We start from the raw sequence: 17,805 nt of genomic DNA, 5'->3' as shown, positions 1-17,805 counted from the left end.
AATTCTGAAAGTGATGGGAGTACCAGACCACCTTACCTGTCTCCTGAGAAACCTGTACGAGGGTCAAGAAGCAACAGTAAGAACCAGACATGGAACAACCGATTGGTTCAAAATTGGGAAAGGAGTACGACAAGGCTGCATATTGTCACCCTGCTTATTTAACTTATATGCAGAGTACATCATGAGAAATGCCGGGTTGGATGAATCAGAGGTCGGAATTAAGATTGCCGGGAGAATTATCAACAACCTCCGATATGCAGACGATACCACCCTAATGGCAGAAAGCGAAGAGGATCTCAAGAGCCTCTTGTTGAGGGTGAAAGAAGAGAGTGCAAAAGCTGGTTTGAAACTCAACATTAAAAAAACTAAGATCATGGCATCTGGCCCCATCACTTCCTGGCATATAGAAGGGGAAGAAATGGAAGCAGTGACAGATTTTACTTTCTTGGGCTCCAAGATCACCGCAGATGGTGACTGCAGCCATGACATTAAAAGACGCTTGCTCCTTGGGAGGAAAGCTATGGCAAACCTAGACAGCATAGTAAGAAGCAGAGACATCACTTTGCCGACAAAGGTCCGTCTAATCAAAGCTATGGTTTTCCCAGTAGTAATGTATGGCTGTGAGAGCTGGACTATAAGGAAGGCTGAGCGCTGAAGAATCGATGCTTTCGAACTGTGGTGCTGGAGAAGACTCTTACGAGTCCCCTGGACTGCAAGGAGGTCAAATCAGCCCATCCTAAAGGAAATCAACCCTGAGTGCTCATTGGAAGGACAGATACTGAAGCTGAAGCTCCAATATTTTGGCCACCTAATGCGAAGAGAAAACTCCCTGGAAAAGACCCTGATGCTGGGAAAGACTGAAGGCAAAAGGAGAAGGGGACGGCAGAGGATGAGATGGCTAGATAGCATCACGGATGCAATGAATATGAACTTGAGCACGCTCCGGGAGAGAGCGCAGGACAGGAAGGCCTGGCGTGCTATGGTCCATGGGGTCACGAAGAGTCGGACACGACTGAACGACTGAACAACAACAACAATGGTAGCACTGGAACTCAGTTTTTTATTTCTAAAACAAGAGACTGTGAGACTCAAGAGCAGTGATAAGGAGAGTGTGGAAGAGGAAGATGAGGGTTTTTTTATATGGGGATAAAAAACATGCCTATGAAAGTTTTTAAAAGTTCTATTGATTTACATGTTTTTTAAAGTATTACTTTAAATGCTTGTCTGAAGGCATGCCTTCTGCTCTGGTCACATTCCAGACTAGTCATGATTATTCAGGGCTAAGAAAACACGCTCTGCATATGCTCAGACACTCACTCACTTGTAACATATCCTGATGCTGAACTGGAGGGCAAATCTCCTAACTTCCATGAAGCCCTTTTTTACTACTTAGAAATTACAAAGGACCCTTAAGAAAGTTTACCACCACTACACATATTCTGAAGTAGTTCAAAGAAACCAGTTGTGGGGGGGCAGGAGGGGGGGGTCTGGCAAATTCTGTTTGGATTCTTGAATGCTAGTTTCCTTCTTCCCCTCCGGGCAATACTATGCAATGCAGAAACCTATTTCCCACTTAAACAAAGATGGCTTTAATTAATTCTTTTCTGAATTAAGAAATACTTGACCCATCATACACAAACATAATAACCCAACAGATTCCAAAACTATCAGGATTCTTCAGATGTCCTAGCTACTGCTGGCTCCAGATTTTGTAGGGCCCTTGGGCAAGACACCCTCAATGGGCCTCCTCTCTCAGTGAGTCTACCATTGCCACTGTTGTCTGCTGCTACTTCTCCTCCTCTTTCTCTTCATTGACACCACTTGCTTGCTTAACGGGCAGGGAGCCAGGAAGCAAGTAGGCAGTGGCATCTACCACTACTCCTTCTGTCCACACTATGATTGTCTGGGCCAGAGCAAGAGGCAGATGAACAAGCAGGTTGCAATGGTGAAGAGGTGGAGTAACTCCAGAGGGTTTTTGTTAGTGGGCCCCTGCTGGGGGAGTGGGCCCTCAGCAGGTGCCCAACCATGCCTATCCTTGACACTGGCTGTGGTCCTAGGCAACCAGAAGTATTTCAAAACATGATCTCGGTTTAAGGGACCCTTCCTTATATGCAACTTCCTCCACAGGAATTATGTCACAGTGACTTTCACAACCTTTAAAAAACACTTGAAGAACATCTGTGCAAATGTCTTGTAAACCTCCTGAGTCATCAGCATTTCCCATATCCAGAAGAATGTGTGCAATTGACAACTGTCTCCAGTGTTTCTCTTTTTGTGTGCTTAAAACTGAGGGTCATCTGAAATCCATATATCACACTAAATAAACTTATCATTTACACAATAATCTGAGCATATTCTGATGTTTCGCTCTTTAAATTATTTATTGTTTTATACTGTTTAAATTGATTTTATCTGTATGCCGCCCTGAAATCATAATGGTATAGGGCGGGATACGTATGTATGTATAAATAAATAAGCAAAGCAAAACACAAGTGTATTAAGCATGTGTGTGCATGGTAGGGGTCCCCATTTATCTTAATGTATGCAAATCCTTTCCCTCAAATGAAATCAAGTGGCAAGTCCTCGTGGTCAGGGGAACCCAAGCATGCATTAGTGCTCCCTTGTCAGTTATCATTCATTACTAGGGAATGGTGTTTTTATATTGTGCTACAAACCTATACAAGGCTGAAACTTTCTATAATGAGTCAAAGTTAGATTTACCAGAGGTAGAAATGGAGTACATGCCATGAACAGCCATTCTTCTTTTCTTCAACTCTGGGGAGAAAAACTAGTGCCTGTCTCCATCCCAAAACAGCCTGTCTCCATCCCAAAACAGCCTGTCTCAATGAGACCTAAAGCAGAGGTGCAGAATTTCTCTCAGTCTGAGAGCCAAATACCATTTCAGAGAAGCCCGTGGGGGCCACATTCCAGAGTGGGCAGAGCCAAAAGCAAAAGGATGCAGGGCCAAAATATCAGCATATTTTAGCCTAAAGCAATTACTGCCAGTTACTAAAGGTCTTTCAGCCTTTTAGAATAGGGGAAAAATGCACAAAAGCTGGGAAAATATCAAACTATCAGTGGTTGGGAGAAAGGAGAGGGGGCCAGGGGAAAGGGGCATGGCCATTTGGGGAACCCTGGGGGTTTAGATTTGGCCCGCAGGCCTGAGGTTCTGCACCCTTGTCCTAAAGGAAAAGTAGTAATGTGAATTGGGGCAAGATAGGGTTAAGAGGGAAAGGAATATGTTTCACAGTCATAGTAAGGTTTTTGTATGTATTGTAACCCTTGCAATTACTTCCTACACTTGTGTAGGTCCTCCTTTGCTTCCCTGGAAAATACCATTGTTGTATATGTAACATATAGTTGGAAATGCATAAGTTCTAACATTTAATTTGATTCTGCCCCTTTTAGTGGCTATTGGGACAACAATGATAAACCAGTGTTTAGAAAAAGGAGGCTCTGCACAGATCATCACCATCCTACAGGCTCCTATCTTCAATTTAAGAACTGTCCCAGAGTGTGCTGAAAGCTACTACAATAGTCTATTGGAAGCCAAGAGTCTAAAAACCAAAGGTAATACCCTAGCCTAGCTCAGTGTGCACAGCATAGAATATATTGAAATGTCTAGTTTGTAAATATTTTGTATGTTGCACAAGCAGCCTATCTACTCTGTTGTTACTTTGGCATATGCTTATATGAGCATTTAAAGATAGGTTGTGTGTTTGCTGTTGTGTCTCATAGCAACACTTGAAATAATTTTGAAAGGTCTTCCTGGATTCTTTGATTTGGGAGAATGTCAGTTAGACACAGGAGAAATGGAGGGTGGAGCATTTGTTTGTACTTTGGAGATTTTAATCTCAGTTACAAACGAGAGCAATCCTGCACATAAACAAGAGGAGTTGCTCACATTTTATGTTTGTTTCTGAAAAGCTGCCTCTGGAGGAGGCTTGGCATTCCCAGAATTCCTGCATTCCAGAGTTGCACAACTGTATTTGTTCCTGCCCACATTCACTGGTAGTGCTGCCTTTGAGTAATGGTGGTGGTGGTGTGCACATGTGTTTGTTTTATAACAACACCACAAAAACATTATGAACCCCATAACTGAGGAACCATTCTTACTTCAAACGTAGGGGAACTGTTTTATTGGGTCAAACCAGTGATTCATCAATCCTAACATCCTGTTACTCTCAGTGACTTGTTTGCTTCCTGTGAAGCATCTGGAGCATGTGTTGGAGAGGATTACTGCAATGTCACAGTGACTTTCGTAGCTTCTGAAGTGTGCTTGAGGCATGATTAGCGTGCAGACAGCAGCTATGAGGCATCAGCTTCATTTTGTTCCTGCTTTACACCAGCAGAGTGTATGTGTGTCCCTAACTATTCAATTCCCATGTGGTTTTTGATGCTGGAGGCGAATAGAAAAGATCCCTACATATGACAGTGTTACCATTTCCCAAATGTGGTCCTACTCAATGCCTGCAACAAAAGTGAGTCAGGCACCCTGTTCTTCATTTTCTGTTAACTACATGTAGGAAGGCCTGTGTTGTGTGTTTAAACAAACCTATGTCAAGAAACTGTTTCAGAACCCTTGCCCTGTCTCAGAAAGCCTTTCTCGCTTTCTTTCTTTCTTAATTAATTAATTAGATTTCTTAATCACCCATCTGGCTAGTCACCCGGCCACTCTGAGCGATGTACAATAATTCAACAGTTTAAAACAATAAAATTCCACATTAAAACATTGTATTTCTAAAAATGCCCTCACCCACCTTAAGAATAACACTCCCTTAGTAGGGCCTAGTGAATGTTCTGAGAACACCTGTTGCTGCAGCATTGCTGATGCTGAGCAGGTATCTGCCTGATCAGTAATCTGGATGGGAGACCACTGGGAAGCCAATCTAAGAGCAGGATGTATGTACAATAAATAAACTCCATAAGTAACTTTGGAGTCTACATGCACACAATGTGAGTTTGTGGTAGCGTGGAGGCAGAAGTCTTTGCTACTTGACAGATCAATGTAGCTGATTAGCTTGAGTGTGGAGGTGGCAATGTGGATCAGTTTAAAACATACTTCATGTTTATGTCCATAGGAACTAGCCGTAAGACTCTCTTGTAAAGCAGGCAGACCAAATGAAGAACCAGGGAGTAGGACTCTAAGAAATAAAAACCTTATAAAAAGACCATTAGCCTTTGCTCCTAGCATGAACAGTAGAGACAAGGGAAGGGGTACAAAGCCATGACAACTGTATAGGCTGAGCCAGGAGACAGAGTTTGGAATCTATCAAGACAGGATAAGGAGAGATAAGTTAGGAAAGAGTTTGCATCTTTCCTGACAACTATTGGTGCCTTTCTAGGGAGGACTAGCTCATGCTCTGAGAACGGTTGCTGTCTCTCAGCTTTTCCCAACCAGGTGCCTTCCAGATGCTTTGGACTTCAACACCATCAGCCTCAGCCAGCATGGCCAATAGAAATGATGACAGTTGTAATACATCACATCTGGAGGACCCCAGACAGGGGAAGCCTTCTCTAGCAGAACAACAGCTAATGGCTGCTGATACCCCTCTCCTCAAAACATGCCCAAGGTTATTCTTTGGATTTGCTTACACTTGTTGTTGTTCAGTCATTCAGTTGTGTCCGACTCTTCGTGACCCCATGGACCATAGCACGCCAGGCCTTCCTGTCCTGCGCTCTCTCCCGGAGTGTGCTCAAGTCCACATTCATTGCATCGGTGATGCTATCTAGCCATCTCATCCTCTGCTGTCCCCTTCTCCTTTTGCTTTCAATCTTTCCCAGCATCAGAGTCTTTTCCAGTGACTTTTCTCTTCGCATTAGGTGGCCAAAATATTTGAGCTTCAGCTTCAGTATCTGTCCTTCCAATGAGCATTCAGGGTTGATTTCTTTTAGGATTGACTGATTTGACCTCCTTGCAGTCCAGGGGACTCGTAAGAGTCTTCTCCAGCACCACAGTTCAAAAGCATCGATTCTTCGGCGCTCAGCCTTCCTTATAGTCCAGCTCTCACAGCCATACGTTGCTACTGGGAAAACCATAGCTTTGATTAGACAAACCTTTGTCGGCAAGGTGATGTCTCTGCTTCTTACTATGCTGTCTAGGTTTGCCATAGCTTTCCTCCCAAGGAGCAAGCGTCTTTTAATTTCATGGCTACAGTCACTGTCTGCGGTGATCTTGGAGCCCAAGAAAGTAAAAACTGTCACTGCTTCCATTTCTTCCCCTTCTATATGCCAGGAAGTGGTGGGGCCAGATGCCAAGATTTTAGTTTTTTTAATGTTGAGTTTCAAACCAGCTTTTGCACTCTCCACTTTCACCCTCAACAAGAGGTCTTTAGATCGTCTTCGCTTTCTGCCATTAGGGTGGTATCGTCTGCATATCCGAGGTTGTTGATAATTCTCCCAGCAATCTTAATTCCGACCTGTGATTCATCCAACCCGGCGTTTCTCATGATGTACTCTGCATATAAGTTAAATAAGCAGGGTGACAATATGCAGCCTTGTCGTACTCCTTTCCCAATTTTGAACCAATCGGTTGTTCCATGTCCGGTTCTTACTGTTGCTTCTTGTCCCTCGTACATGATCCATGTGAAATGAGCGCAGTTGTACGGTAGTTTGAACACTCTTTGGCATTGCCCTGCTTACACTACTGGTTATCAATTCTTAAGAAATATTTACATATCTCTGTGAGGATGTAGCAGAACGTGGTGTGCAGGTTATCTGAAGCATGAATCTTCCACGGATTGTGCACTTCTGTCCTTGCCACCACAGACTGTAATGATGTTAAATGTAATGATGTATAATGTATTATTGCTTTTAAAGGGTGTTTTCACTGTTTCACTATATTCTTATTTGATTATGATTTTCATGTTCTAAAATTTTTGTAAACTGCATTGATTGATTGGTTTCTGAAAGGCGGTATAGAAATACAATCAATCAATAATATGTCAAAGAAGTATGAAGGGGAGGATGGAAGCACATTTATGCTACTTGGGCTATATGAAAGCAATAACAATACTGCCATTCAACACCTTTAGATCCTGATGAAGGCCCTTGGATCAATTTTTTAATGCAAGGCTGCTACAATTATTACTTCAATGTGGAAACTAGAGAGGATACTTGTGTCCCACCTGAAGGAATTGTACCAAAAACGTCTTGGCTGACTGGTGAAGAGATTCAGGTAGAACATTGTTGAAATAATGGGCTGTGGTTTTTTGTTTTTAGTAAAATGATGCTGCCATTAGTTATCAAAAATACTGTTAAGGTGGAGTGGGGCAAGTGTTAAAACTCGGTGGCAAAAAGGATACCATTCTTTCATTCTGAATAAAAATATCTCAATGCCTAATTTCTGTTGCTATTTTCATACAACTTGTATCACTCAGGGAGCTCTACTTCTATATATTTAATCTTAATGATGCATGCTAAGATTTGCAAGTATTTATCAAAGTAGTAATGCCTTCTGCATATTTAGAAATGTTCATTTAATTTCTAAAATGCCTATTTAAAAACCTGTTCCAGATGGGGAACTCAGAAATGAACTATAAACTTTGTCATGATTCTAATTACAAAATTAACATTTAAATATGTTTGAGGTAGCAATAATTCCTGAGCGCTGATAGACAAGTCAGCTGCTTCATATTATTTCTTTTTAATTGGGAACTTGCAACATGATCAAAGTTCTTAAATAAACATCCACTGCTTATTCTAGTGCAGCTTGCATGAGATGGTAGCTTGTACTGCCACAAATATCCATTCTTATGAAAATAAATTTACAGCTGCTGCAAGGATGCTGTGGTGGATTGTTGGTGCTGTGTAGGGATGTCAGAGAAATTTGCAACAGAATCAAATGAGTTTGTATTTCTATGGATCCAACCTGCGGATTCTGCAACGGACCATCTTTTTCCAAGTCACACGGATTCCGAGGACTTGCAGTTCAGTTTTTTACTTTTGGAGAGGATTTGCACTAATCAGCATTAGCACTACTGTGCAAATGTGCTAATCTTCATTAGTTAATGTGCATTAGAGCTAATTTGCATTAACTAATGAAGATTAGTGCATTTGTGCAAGTGCACATAAGCACTAATGTGAATGATCACAAATAGAACAAAATTGTGATAACGGAAAATGCCTGGCAATCCACAAAACACAGACGGAACGGATTTAACAAAATCTGTACATCCCTACTGCTGTGTCAACAAAGGTTTCACACATCCATAGCTTCAGCTCTGTTTTGAGCCAACCTCTTAAACTGAGCTTTAGCATTTACATTTGCAGGTGTGGGAATAGCTAGTTTCCTGTGGCAAGTAAGAATTGCTTCCAGGAAGGAAGATATTGTTTACTGGAAAAGACCTGGTACTTCTGGGCCACTAATGTGCTATGAACGACTGGCATAAGTTTGTATGGGTAGGCAGGCAAGTACTCTTATTTTGGGGGCCAGTAACCTTTATGGACTTACTTGCAAAACATACCATTATGGTATGTTTTCATTATTCCCTCAAATGACTGGTGTCTTCTGAAAAAGCAAAAGTTTACTACAAAAACAACAGACCACAAGTCTGGCTTCTGCTAGATTTTTTTCCCCCTCAACTGGGAAAACATGAAAGATGTTTTACACACTGGAGAACCATGGAATTGCAGGGTGTATTACTAAATCATTTGGCAGCATCTTTAAAATAAGTCCCTCATGGTATAAACACCCTTGTGGAGTCCACATGATCAGTGCAGTTTTTATGGAATTGCTGTGCCAATCCATAGTGAAGCAATATGAATTTCAGAACAAGTGAATTTCAGAACAAGTGTTGGAACTAGCAACATGCTCTAAGTTCTTAAATAAACATCCACAAGGAATTTATAATGCAATCAAGCAGGCAGGGATGGGGAGATGGACAACGTTAGGGCAGGCTTTGACTTGGCTGGCAGCTGGAGTGCAATTAGGTGCTGAAATCGTTTGACTTTTGCTTGGCTATTTGAGTTATGACTGACCCCTTACATTATCTCCCCGCCCCCTTAGAACATTGTTGGCCAAATTACGTCAGATTACAATCGAGAACAGCTGTGGTTTGCAAATGAGGACCTGATCATTCAGCTGCAAGCTAAAGCAAGGGGATTCCTAATCAGAAAAAAATACAAGGAAAGAAAAGCATATCTCCATGCCCAGGAGCCATCAGTCATAAAAATACAGGTACTGTCATCCATTGTAGCCCCACTGCTGTTTCTGGCTGTTAACGAACAATAACCTAATAATAGGATTAGGTAAGTGTAGTGCGTACATTAGAGCCTGTGTTGCCTCATGTGCGATGACTATGCAATGAACAAAACTGCTTTGAATGGCAGGGCCAGTTGTATGATGAGTCAGCCTGATCAAGATGCGTCAGGTGGTAGAATGGGAAGAGTGGTGAGCTGCACCGCTCTCCCCCACCAAAGGGCCCACTGCTTTTTGTTGGGGGCCCACTGGCTGCCTGCTTAGCCGGACAGCTCAGCTGGCTGGCCACTCGCTCCCACCCTCTGGCTGCTGCTCTTGCCTTGTGCCCCAGCCATGGGTCTCCTGAGAATGAGCAGCCAGCTGGGTTGGCTGGATGGCTGGCCGGCCGGAAAGGCAGAGAGGGAGGGCGGGTGGCAGTCAGAAGAAGCAAGGTGGTGGCACTGCCACCTCGCTTGAGGCAGCAACATGCCATGGGGCCTGTTGAATGGAAACCATCAGGGTTTGGATATACCCTCTTTAGGACTGCAGGGTATCAAGGAAGCCTGCATGGCTAGCTGCTGGTTTCAGTGGACCCTTGCAGTAATCCCAGCAGGCACTATAGTTGCCCTGGCCCAGAAGGACCTCTATGCTGTGCCTTGTGTGCTCGCCTAGGATTCACATTGACAGAGGATGCAGTGTGCACCCCTAATGCTATGTTTTACAAATTTTTTTTAATGCTATTCTACTTTTGAAGAACTACAGACCAATGAAATCATGCATATCATAACTTGCATAAACAGACCAGCTTTGTTTATCAGAAAAGCCATTTCCTCCAGAATTTTAATAGAAATCTCTTCTATGAGCTGATTCCAAACCCTTGGAGTTACTCTGGAATAGTTTCTATCCATTCTGAATGTGATCTAAACAGTACAATAGAACGCCTTGAACGAAGACTGAGGTGTGTGTTAGTGGGGAAGTTCACTAGCTGGATGTTCATAAACTAGATATTGATTTATTAAATATTTTTATCTCACCTTTCTGCTAAAAAATGCTCAAAATGGCTTTAGAATTGATTTGAGAATTGTTCATAGTCCTAATGTTTTGATTTTTAAAAAATGAAACAACAGGCATCCTGGAAAGGATATAAGCAAAGGAAAAACTACTCTGAAAGACTTCAGATGTTGCAAAGAAATGTTGCTTCTATTATCAAAGTAAGTACTTTTTATATTTGGAGAGCAACAATGCTAACTTCATGATGATAAAACCTTGTGCCTCCTTCCATGTGGAAACTCCATTCAGGAAGTGTTGTGGGGGAGATAACTACAGCAAGAGATGCTTTCTGACCAAATGATGGGGTAGGACAATGATCAGATTGGATAATATATGAAAGCATTATATCAGGGGGGCTGGTGGCTCCAATTTCGGTGGGGCAGAGAATCCATTCTGGGTTTTAGTTCCAATGAGCCAGAAGTCTAAAGGAGCTACCCAAGGTTCTGAACTCTATCCCCAAAATGTGTCCAGCATCTTGGATAGCTCCTTTCGACTTCTGGCTGGTTGCAACTAAAACCCAGAATGGAATTTCCACCCCACCAAATTGGAGCCATCAGCCTCTCCTGCATTATATGTCAGGTTCCACACCATTGGTGAAAACTAGCATTGTTCTTAGAAATGGCTGCATACCTGGGAGATCTAGCTTTATATCCTATCTTTTCCAGTGAGTCTAAGTCTTGCTCACATAACTCTTTAGATGCCCACACTTTATATTAACTTGCTACTTGGCATGTTGTTTGTTCAGTCCAGTAAGTTCATATGTATCTAGTAGTAATCTCAAAAAGAACCTCATATTTTAATTGCATCTGTAACTGTACTTGGATTTTTCTGGGCAGAGTGGACTCCCCTAGGGAAGTTTGTTTGTTTGTTTGTTTGTTTGTTTGTTTCATTTCTATACCACCCAGTAGCCTAAGGTCTCTGGGCGGTTCACAAAAATTAAAACCACATAGTGCAGCATAAAACAATATAAAATATGAAAGCTTAAAACCACATATAACAGTACAACCAGAATAAAACCTAGCAGCAATGCAGAAATTTAAAATACAGATTTAAAACACCAGAGTTAAAAGATTATGAAGATAAAATGCTAAAATACTGGGCGAATAAAAAGGTCTTCACCTGGTGCCGGAAGGAGTACAACGTAGGCGCAACGTAGGGAGCTCATTCCACAGCCAGGGTGCCACAGCAGAAAAGGCCCTCTTCCTGGTAGCCATGCACCCCACTTCCTTTGGCAGGGGCTCCCAGAGAAGGACCCCAGAGGATAATCTTAGGGTCCAGGCAAAAGTTTGGTTTTAGTTCCCAGTTTTTATATTTTTTCTAATTCATTATTGGGAAAACTTGTTTAAATGGGACAGATATTACTGAAGACAAGAAGCTGTTTGTTTGTGCTCTGTCTATATCTAATAGCTGATATTGTGTGTATGCAATTATACTTCAAACACACAGGATACCTGCGGTGTTTGTTTGGAAAATAGCTAAAATACTGAGTAAGCGGGGCTCTGCATAGTAGACTAGAAAGGTCCTGTCAGCCTTCAGCAATCTGTTCTGTTTCACATGTCTCAGCTAAATCTCCACCACTCTCCTCTGCTACAGCCTCTGTCTCAGGCAGGCCTCCACCACTCTCTTAGCTCCTCTTTATCCTCCCATTGTAAATGTCACAGTGGTGTGCAGCTTGCACATGTGAGCTGAGGTCACTGATGACATGGCAAAGGTTGCACAGAGCATGCTTTATTGCAACTACAGGTTATACTTTTAAGAACTAGATAATATCAATGCTTCTCATTGTGGAGATTATTGAGAATGTGCACAATTGTGCAAAGTATAGTCAAGAAGAACCCTAAGAATATCTCACTTGGGAGAACCCATGTGGTAATCATGTCTGTCTGGCACTGTAGGCTGATGAGTTGAAGCTGGAGAACTTGCCTCTCCTTAATACGCAAGAGGTTTCAGTGCAGCAGTGTTAATATTTAGTTTAGTTTTTAACTTGAGATGTGACACTTATATGTGTTACAGTCTATGCAAATTGTACAAAATGACATGCAATTTGTGTGTGATTTGTGAACACATTATTTTTATTAGGGGAGGGGGAGAGAGAGAGAGAAACAGAATAAAAATTAAAACTGTTCAAAGCTTTTAAAAATATCTCTTCATTCTTATTTGACTTTCAGATTCAGTCGTGGGTCAAAATGTGGTTAGCAAAAAGAGCATTCAAGGAACGGATGCAATACTTCAAAGATCATGTAAGGACACCCCCCCCCCCCGATTCCTTCACGAATTTATCACAGGTCACGGCATTTCCCCTTTACCGTGAGGTTGTGGAGGGGAGAGGGGAAAAGATGAAAAACCATGCTTGAGTTTGTATTCTCTACAGGTAGATAAAAACTATATCCAGACCGTTTCCTGTGCAGTGATGTCTAAAAATCTGGCTCTCTTTCAGGATAAAGACATTGTGAAAATTCAAGCATTCCTTAAAGCAAACAAAGCTAGGGAAGACTACAGAATATTGAGTAAGTGCTGAATAGTATTTTCTGAACAGTAAGTAAGTGAGTGGACACGTGGAAGTCTTACAAAAACCAGCACAAATGTTGCAACTGTTTTGAGGAATTTTATTTACAATGAAATGTCTAAAGTCCTTGAGACTAATTTCTAGTATGTTTACTTGACTTATAGCTGGTTCTGAAAATCCTCCTTTGAATGTCCTACGCAAATTTGCTTACCTCATGGATCAGAGTGATTTCGACTTCCAAGAAGAGCTAGAAGTAACTAGATTAAGGGAAGAAGTGGTCACAAATATCCGATCTAGTCAACAGCTAGAGAAAGATCTGAACCTGATGGATATCAAGATAGGATTGCTGGTTAAAAATAGAATAACTCTGCAGGTTAGTGAACTTTTGGTGACTTTGTAACTTTAAGAACTGGTGCCTGAATTTGCTCCCCACCACCACGTTTTCCTTCTGTCTTTTAAATTGTAGCCCTGCATGCAAGGACTGTCTTGTTTCTTGTTGATTTCAAGCCTTTTTAACTAAAGAGCAAAGTAAAAAAGTATTTTAAATGTAGTTAAAGGAATGGAAATTTGGTTAATACTTTCCTGGAAAGAGTGGCTGTGACTTCTCTGGGGTCTTCTGGAGGATCCTTACATGTTTCCTTACCTTGGCAGCAGGGTGTGTGTGTGCACGCGCATGTGTGTATGTAATTTGGTAAACTCTTAATGTGGTAAAAGTTGAACTAAACTTCTAATTATTAGTTATAATGTCTAAAGTGTGCATTTAAGTCCTTGTTTACATTTAATTAATGAAGAAAGCATTGAATTTGTAGTCCACATGGCAAGATCCCTCAAATGCTTAATAAATAGTAAACTACGTAACTTTACCAAAATATATTTAGCGAAGAAGTGTGGATTTTGCTAAATTAACAATTGCAGTTTCTCAGGAAGTTACACTAGGCCAAAGTGGGAAGTAAATTTCTGAAACTATGATACCTGAGTATTATGAAAATGAGGTGTCGCATTAAACATTTTATGCCCTGCATCCAACCAGCCTCTGTTCTACCCTCTTTAATAGAAGATTGCATATAATTGCAGTACCCTGAAGCCTGATACTGCCTAAATGCCTGATACTGCCTCTTCCTCTTCCCCTTTCCAAACCTCAGTAAAACTGTCTCTCTTCCCCCATATGGAACTGATAAGCTGATGAATGTCTGTGGCTGCAGTCTCTAGCCAGACTCCATGCGTTGACCTCCTGCCTCTTTAGGGTGTTTTTTTTTTTATCATTGTTGAGGCACTCAGAACCTTGGTGTGCACGTTTTCTTATAATACTAAACTTAAACTTATAAAAAAGATGGCTAAATATTATCTGCCTGTAACAGAGAGCTACAGTTGCCCCAAATGTCCAATCTCTAGTGTTGGCATAGTTTTTAGGGTTCTTGTGGAACTGTAGTTCTCATTTGGCTTAACACTTGCATTCTCCTTTTTCTCTGCAGGATGTTGTTTCACATAGCAAGAAGCTGAACAAAAAAAGCAAAAATCAGGTGGAAGAGATGGTGACTGGGGACAAGCAGGGCATCAAAGGCCTGAGCAAAGAAAGGAGAAAAAAGCTGGAGGCCTATCAACACTTGTTTTACCTCCTCCAGGTGAGTATGGTGGTTAAGGTTTCAGATTAAACATTTTCATAACTTGTCTCCCACCTGGAAGATGCCAAATTCCCATTTTTATCATGGTGGCGTGGGGAGTTTTCTCCATTCCACTTTTTGAATCCAAACACAAATTAAACTAGCGCCAACAAATGCCCTCAATTCCTGTTCACTTGTTCGCAGATTCACCATGTAAATGAAATGGAAGCTATCATTTATTGGCTCTGTATTAGAAAAGCAAAGTAAGGCTGCAAATCAAAATCCTAAATGGATTGTTTTTGTACAGTTATCTTGTTTTGCTTTAATAAAGCACTTGTTAGTGTTAGAGCCCTATGGTCTGCCTTAACAATCATACTTACATTCTCCTTTCTCCTGTCCTGAAGGCTGCTCATTCATGCACTTTGCAGACATTGTTCAAACCTTAATGACAAACTTTCTCATCATACTAACTTTAAAATGGTTGGCAATCATAGAGATGGATTGTAAGAGCTGCAAGTGGAAAGAAGCACACAGAAGGGGACTTCCTTGCTGTCCTCCCCACAGCAGCCCGTGTGGCCCCTTAAAAGGCTGTTCCCAAGGGTCACGGGACCCTCTGGAATGGGGTGCTGCTGGGGAGGAGGGAATCAGCTAAAACCAGATGGAAGCACCTTATACCAGCCAGTCCCTCCACCTCCAAGCAGCCAGCCATGCCTCCCCATCCCTGACAATCACCTGACTCTCAGTGCAGCTCTATAGGGAATGGGGGTGGGGGCAAGTCCCCTCCATGACCTTCCTTGTACTCAAGGTTATTAAGATCCAGTGCCAAGAGGCCTTATCATTCTGGGGTGTGGGTTTCTTACCACATTCCACACAGATTGCCATAGCATCAGTCTCTTTTCCAACAATATTGTTTGAATTAAGAGTGCAGGTGTCCAGGAGTGTGATAAATCTGTATTTTGTGATCATTTGCAGCTAATGGGGAAGGATAATAGTCTTTAGTTAATGCGACGGAAGTTTGGATAACAGGGATGTTTAGTCTGGCAGGAGTGGGGAAAGCCAGTGTTCTGGCAAATGTGAGCATTTTGGAGCTTAAGCAGTGATACATGGGAAGGAGGTTTAAAAAGTGGAGTATTGAAAGCTAGAGGTGTATGTTCAGGCCAGGCAGAGACAATGCTGGCAAAAGGATTTTGGCAGGGAAGATGTGGAAAATGTTTAGAAGCCAACCACCAGCGCTGTCCCTTTTCAAAACTGAAGGGGTGTTTTGCGCAGAATTAAGGGTGTGGTCCCTGGATATCTGCTGGGTATTGACTCTGAGTTTCTGAATCATTTGGTGATTGACCAGGAAAGCGATCTTGGGGTTGTGGTGCACAGGTCAATGAAGATGTCATCCCAGTGTTCAGCCGCTGTAAAAAAGGCAAACTCCATGTTAGGCATAATTAGAAAAGGAATCGAGAATAAAACTGCCAATATCATACTGCCCCTGTACAAATCTATGGTGTAACCACACTTGGAATACTGTGTCCAGTTCTGGTCACCACACCTAAACAAAGATATTGTAGAGCTGGAAAAAGTGCAGAAAATGGCAACTAAAATGATCAAGGGGCTGGAGCATCTCTCCTTTGAAAGAAGGTTACAACAGCTGGGATTGTTTAGCTTGGAAAAAAGGAGGGTAAGGGGAGACATGATAGAGGTGTACATAATTATGCATGGTATGGAGAACATGGATAGCGAGACATTTTTCTCCCTCTCTTAAAATATTAGAACCCAATGGGTTCATACCATGAAGCTGATTGGTGGGAGATTCAGGACAGATAAAAGGAAGTACTTCTTCACACAGTGCATAGTTAAACTATAGAATTCGCTACCACAGGATGTAGGGCTGGCCACCAATTTGGATGGCTTTAAAAGCAGGTTGGTCAAAATTCCTGGAGGAAAAGGCTATCAATGGCTACTAGTCCTGATGGCTATGTGCTGCCTCCAGTACCAGAGGCAGTGAACCTATGTACACCAGTTGCTGGGTAACATGGGTGGGAAGGTGCTGTTGTGCTCATGCCCTGCTTGTGGGTTCCCGGTTGACAGCTGGTTGGCCACTGTGTGAACAGAATGCTGGACTAGATGGACCCTTGGTCTGATCCAGCATGGCTCTTGTTATGTTCTTATGAGTTTGATGCCTTTGAATAGCCTGAGTTTGTTCATGTGAACTTTAGGGATTTCTGTAATTACTTCCACAGTAGATTTAGTTTTTGAAAGAAAAGCTTGTCATCAGTTAGCATAAATGGCAACTGAGCTAATAAACATTATTACTATCATGTTGACTACAAAGACTTTTGCTGTCACAGATGCATTTGTAACAAATATGAAACTATTCAGATCTGGGAAGATAAACCAGAAGGTTTTTGCATTAGCAGGGGCATAGTATAAAAGAATAATAATGTTGATATTGGGTTATTTTCCTATTTATTCTTTACTGTGCTACTTACAATCTTCTGTAAAGGAGCTTTCGATCGTTAGCAAGCTTGAATTAGTGCTGCAAAAAATTCAGGTACATTAAGGACACTTTAGGGTTCTCAATGCTAATAAAGTAGGCAGTGGAAAACTTTATTATGTTTTGTTAATGTGCCATTATAGTCATTCTAATATTCTTTCCATAGACTAATCCAACTTACCTGGCAAAGCTGATCTTCCAGATGCCCCAGAATAAATCCACCAAGTTCATGGATACAGTTATCTTCACATTGTACAACTATGCTTCTAATCAGCGAGAAGAATACTTGCTTCTGAAGCTGTTTAAAACTGCTCTAGAAGAAGAAATAACGTGCGTATATTAAATGACCAAAGGCCCCCATCTTTAACTCTACTTTCTATATAAGACTTTTTCTATAACTTGTTTGCTCAAACAGAATTAGAAACTGTTAAATTTCCTTCTAGCTTCTTTTGTAGACACAGTGGATTTTTTGTGGCAGGGAGAGCTGTAGAGTTACATCCTAGTTAACTTGCTATGTTGCATCATATTAACTAAAGCAGACTCGCAAGCTGTAAATCCTAACAGAAAGGGTTTGACCATAAGCTGTATTCCGTATTTCCGCTTCAAAAACATTCCTTCATTTTAGTCAGCTTTGCTTTGAATGGAATACTGTTGATGCAGAATTGTGTATTGTTTTTTTGAAAAGCAATAGGTCCTATTGAGGGGACAAAATGCAACAAGCCATTATGTTTGCTGTGTTCAAAAGTCACTCACAAAGGCCAGTATCTAATGGGACACTGTGCACCCTGCCAATTCCATTGCGTCCCTACTGATTATTTTCCTCAGGTGAGACCCACCACTTGCGCACCAGAGATGTAGCGCTTCCAGGAGCAAGGGGGAAGAAACGGAAACGCTCGTTTCTGGAAGGGGACAGGTCAGCAGAGCTTTCATAAGGGAGCTCTGCTGACCTGCCCTGATCCAGATATGCTTTTCCTCTCATTTCAGG

General features: G+C 41.7%; 1 protein-coding gene across 3 annotated transcripts in view; it reads left to right on the top strand.

Annotated features, from left to right (window-relative positions):
• IQGAP2 (IQ motif containing GTPase activating protein 2) overlaps positions 1-17,805 on the top strand; it is a 235,731-nt gene that overhangs the window by 181,751 nt on the left and 36,175 nt on the right. For 2 of the 3 annotated variants that reach the window (XM_084833430.1, XM_084833429.1), the window contains 9 exons: positions 3,409-3,570; positions 7,035-7,177; positions 9,008-9,178; positions 10,306-10,389; positions 12,397-12,468; positions 12,600-12,735; positions 12,899-13,107; positions 14,207-14,356; positions 16,987-17,150. In XM_084833430.1, the coding sequence (XP_084689556.1) occupies positions 3,409-3,570; positions 7,035-7,177; positions 9,008-9,178; positions 10,306-10,389; positions 12,397-12,468; positions 12,600-12,735; positions 12,899-13,107; positions 14,207-14,356; positions 16,987-17,150 (1,291 nt within the window). The remainder of the gene's footprint in view (positions 1-3,408; positions 3,571-7,034; positions 7,178-9,007; positions 9,179-10,305; positions 10,390-12,396; positions 12,469-12,599; positions 12,736-12,898; positions 13,108-14,206; positions 14,357-16,986; positions 17,151-17,805) is intronic. The other variant, XM_084833431.1, reaches the window with a different exon arrangement.

The sequence above is a fragment of the Heloderma suspectum genome, chromosome 2 (genome assembly GCF_057233095.1).
Source record: "Heloderma suspectum isolate Gila_16-S chromosome 2, 16-S_ref, whole genome shotgun sequence".
Lineage (NCBI taxonomy): Eukaryota > Metazoa > Chordata > Lepidosauria > Squamata > Helodermatidae > Heloderma > Heloderma suspectum.
The sequence above is the reverse complement of the archived record's forward strand: the minus strand, read 5'-3'. Positions and strand labels throughout refer to the sequence as shown.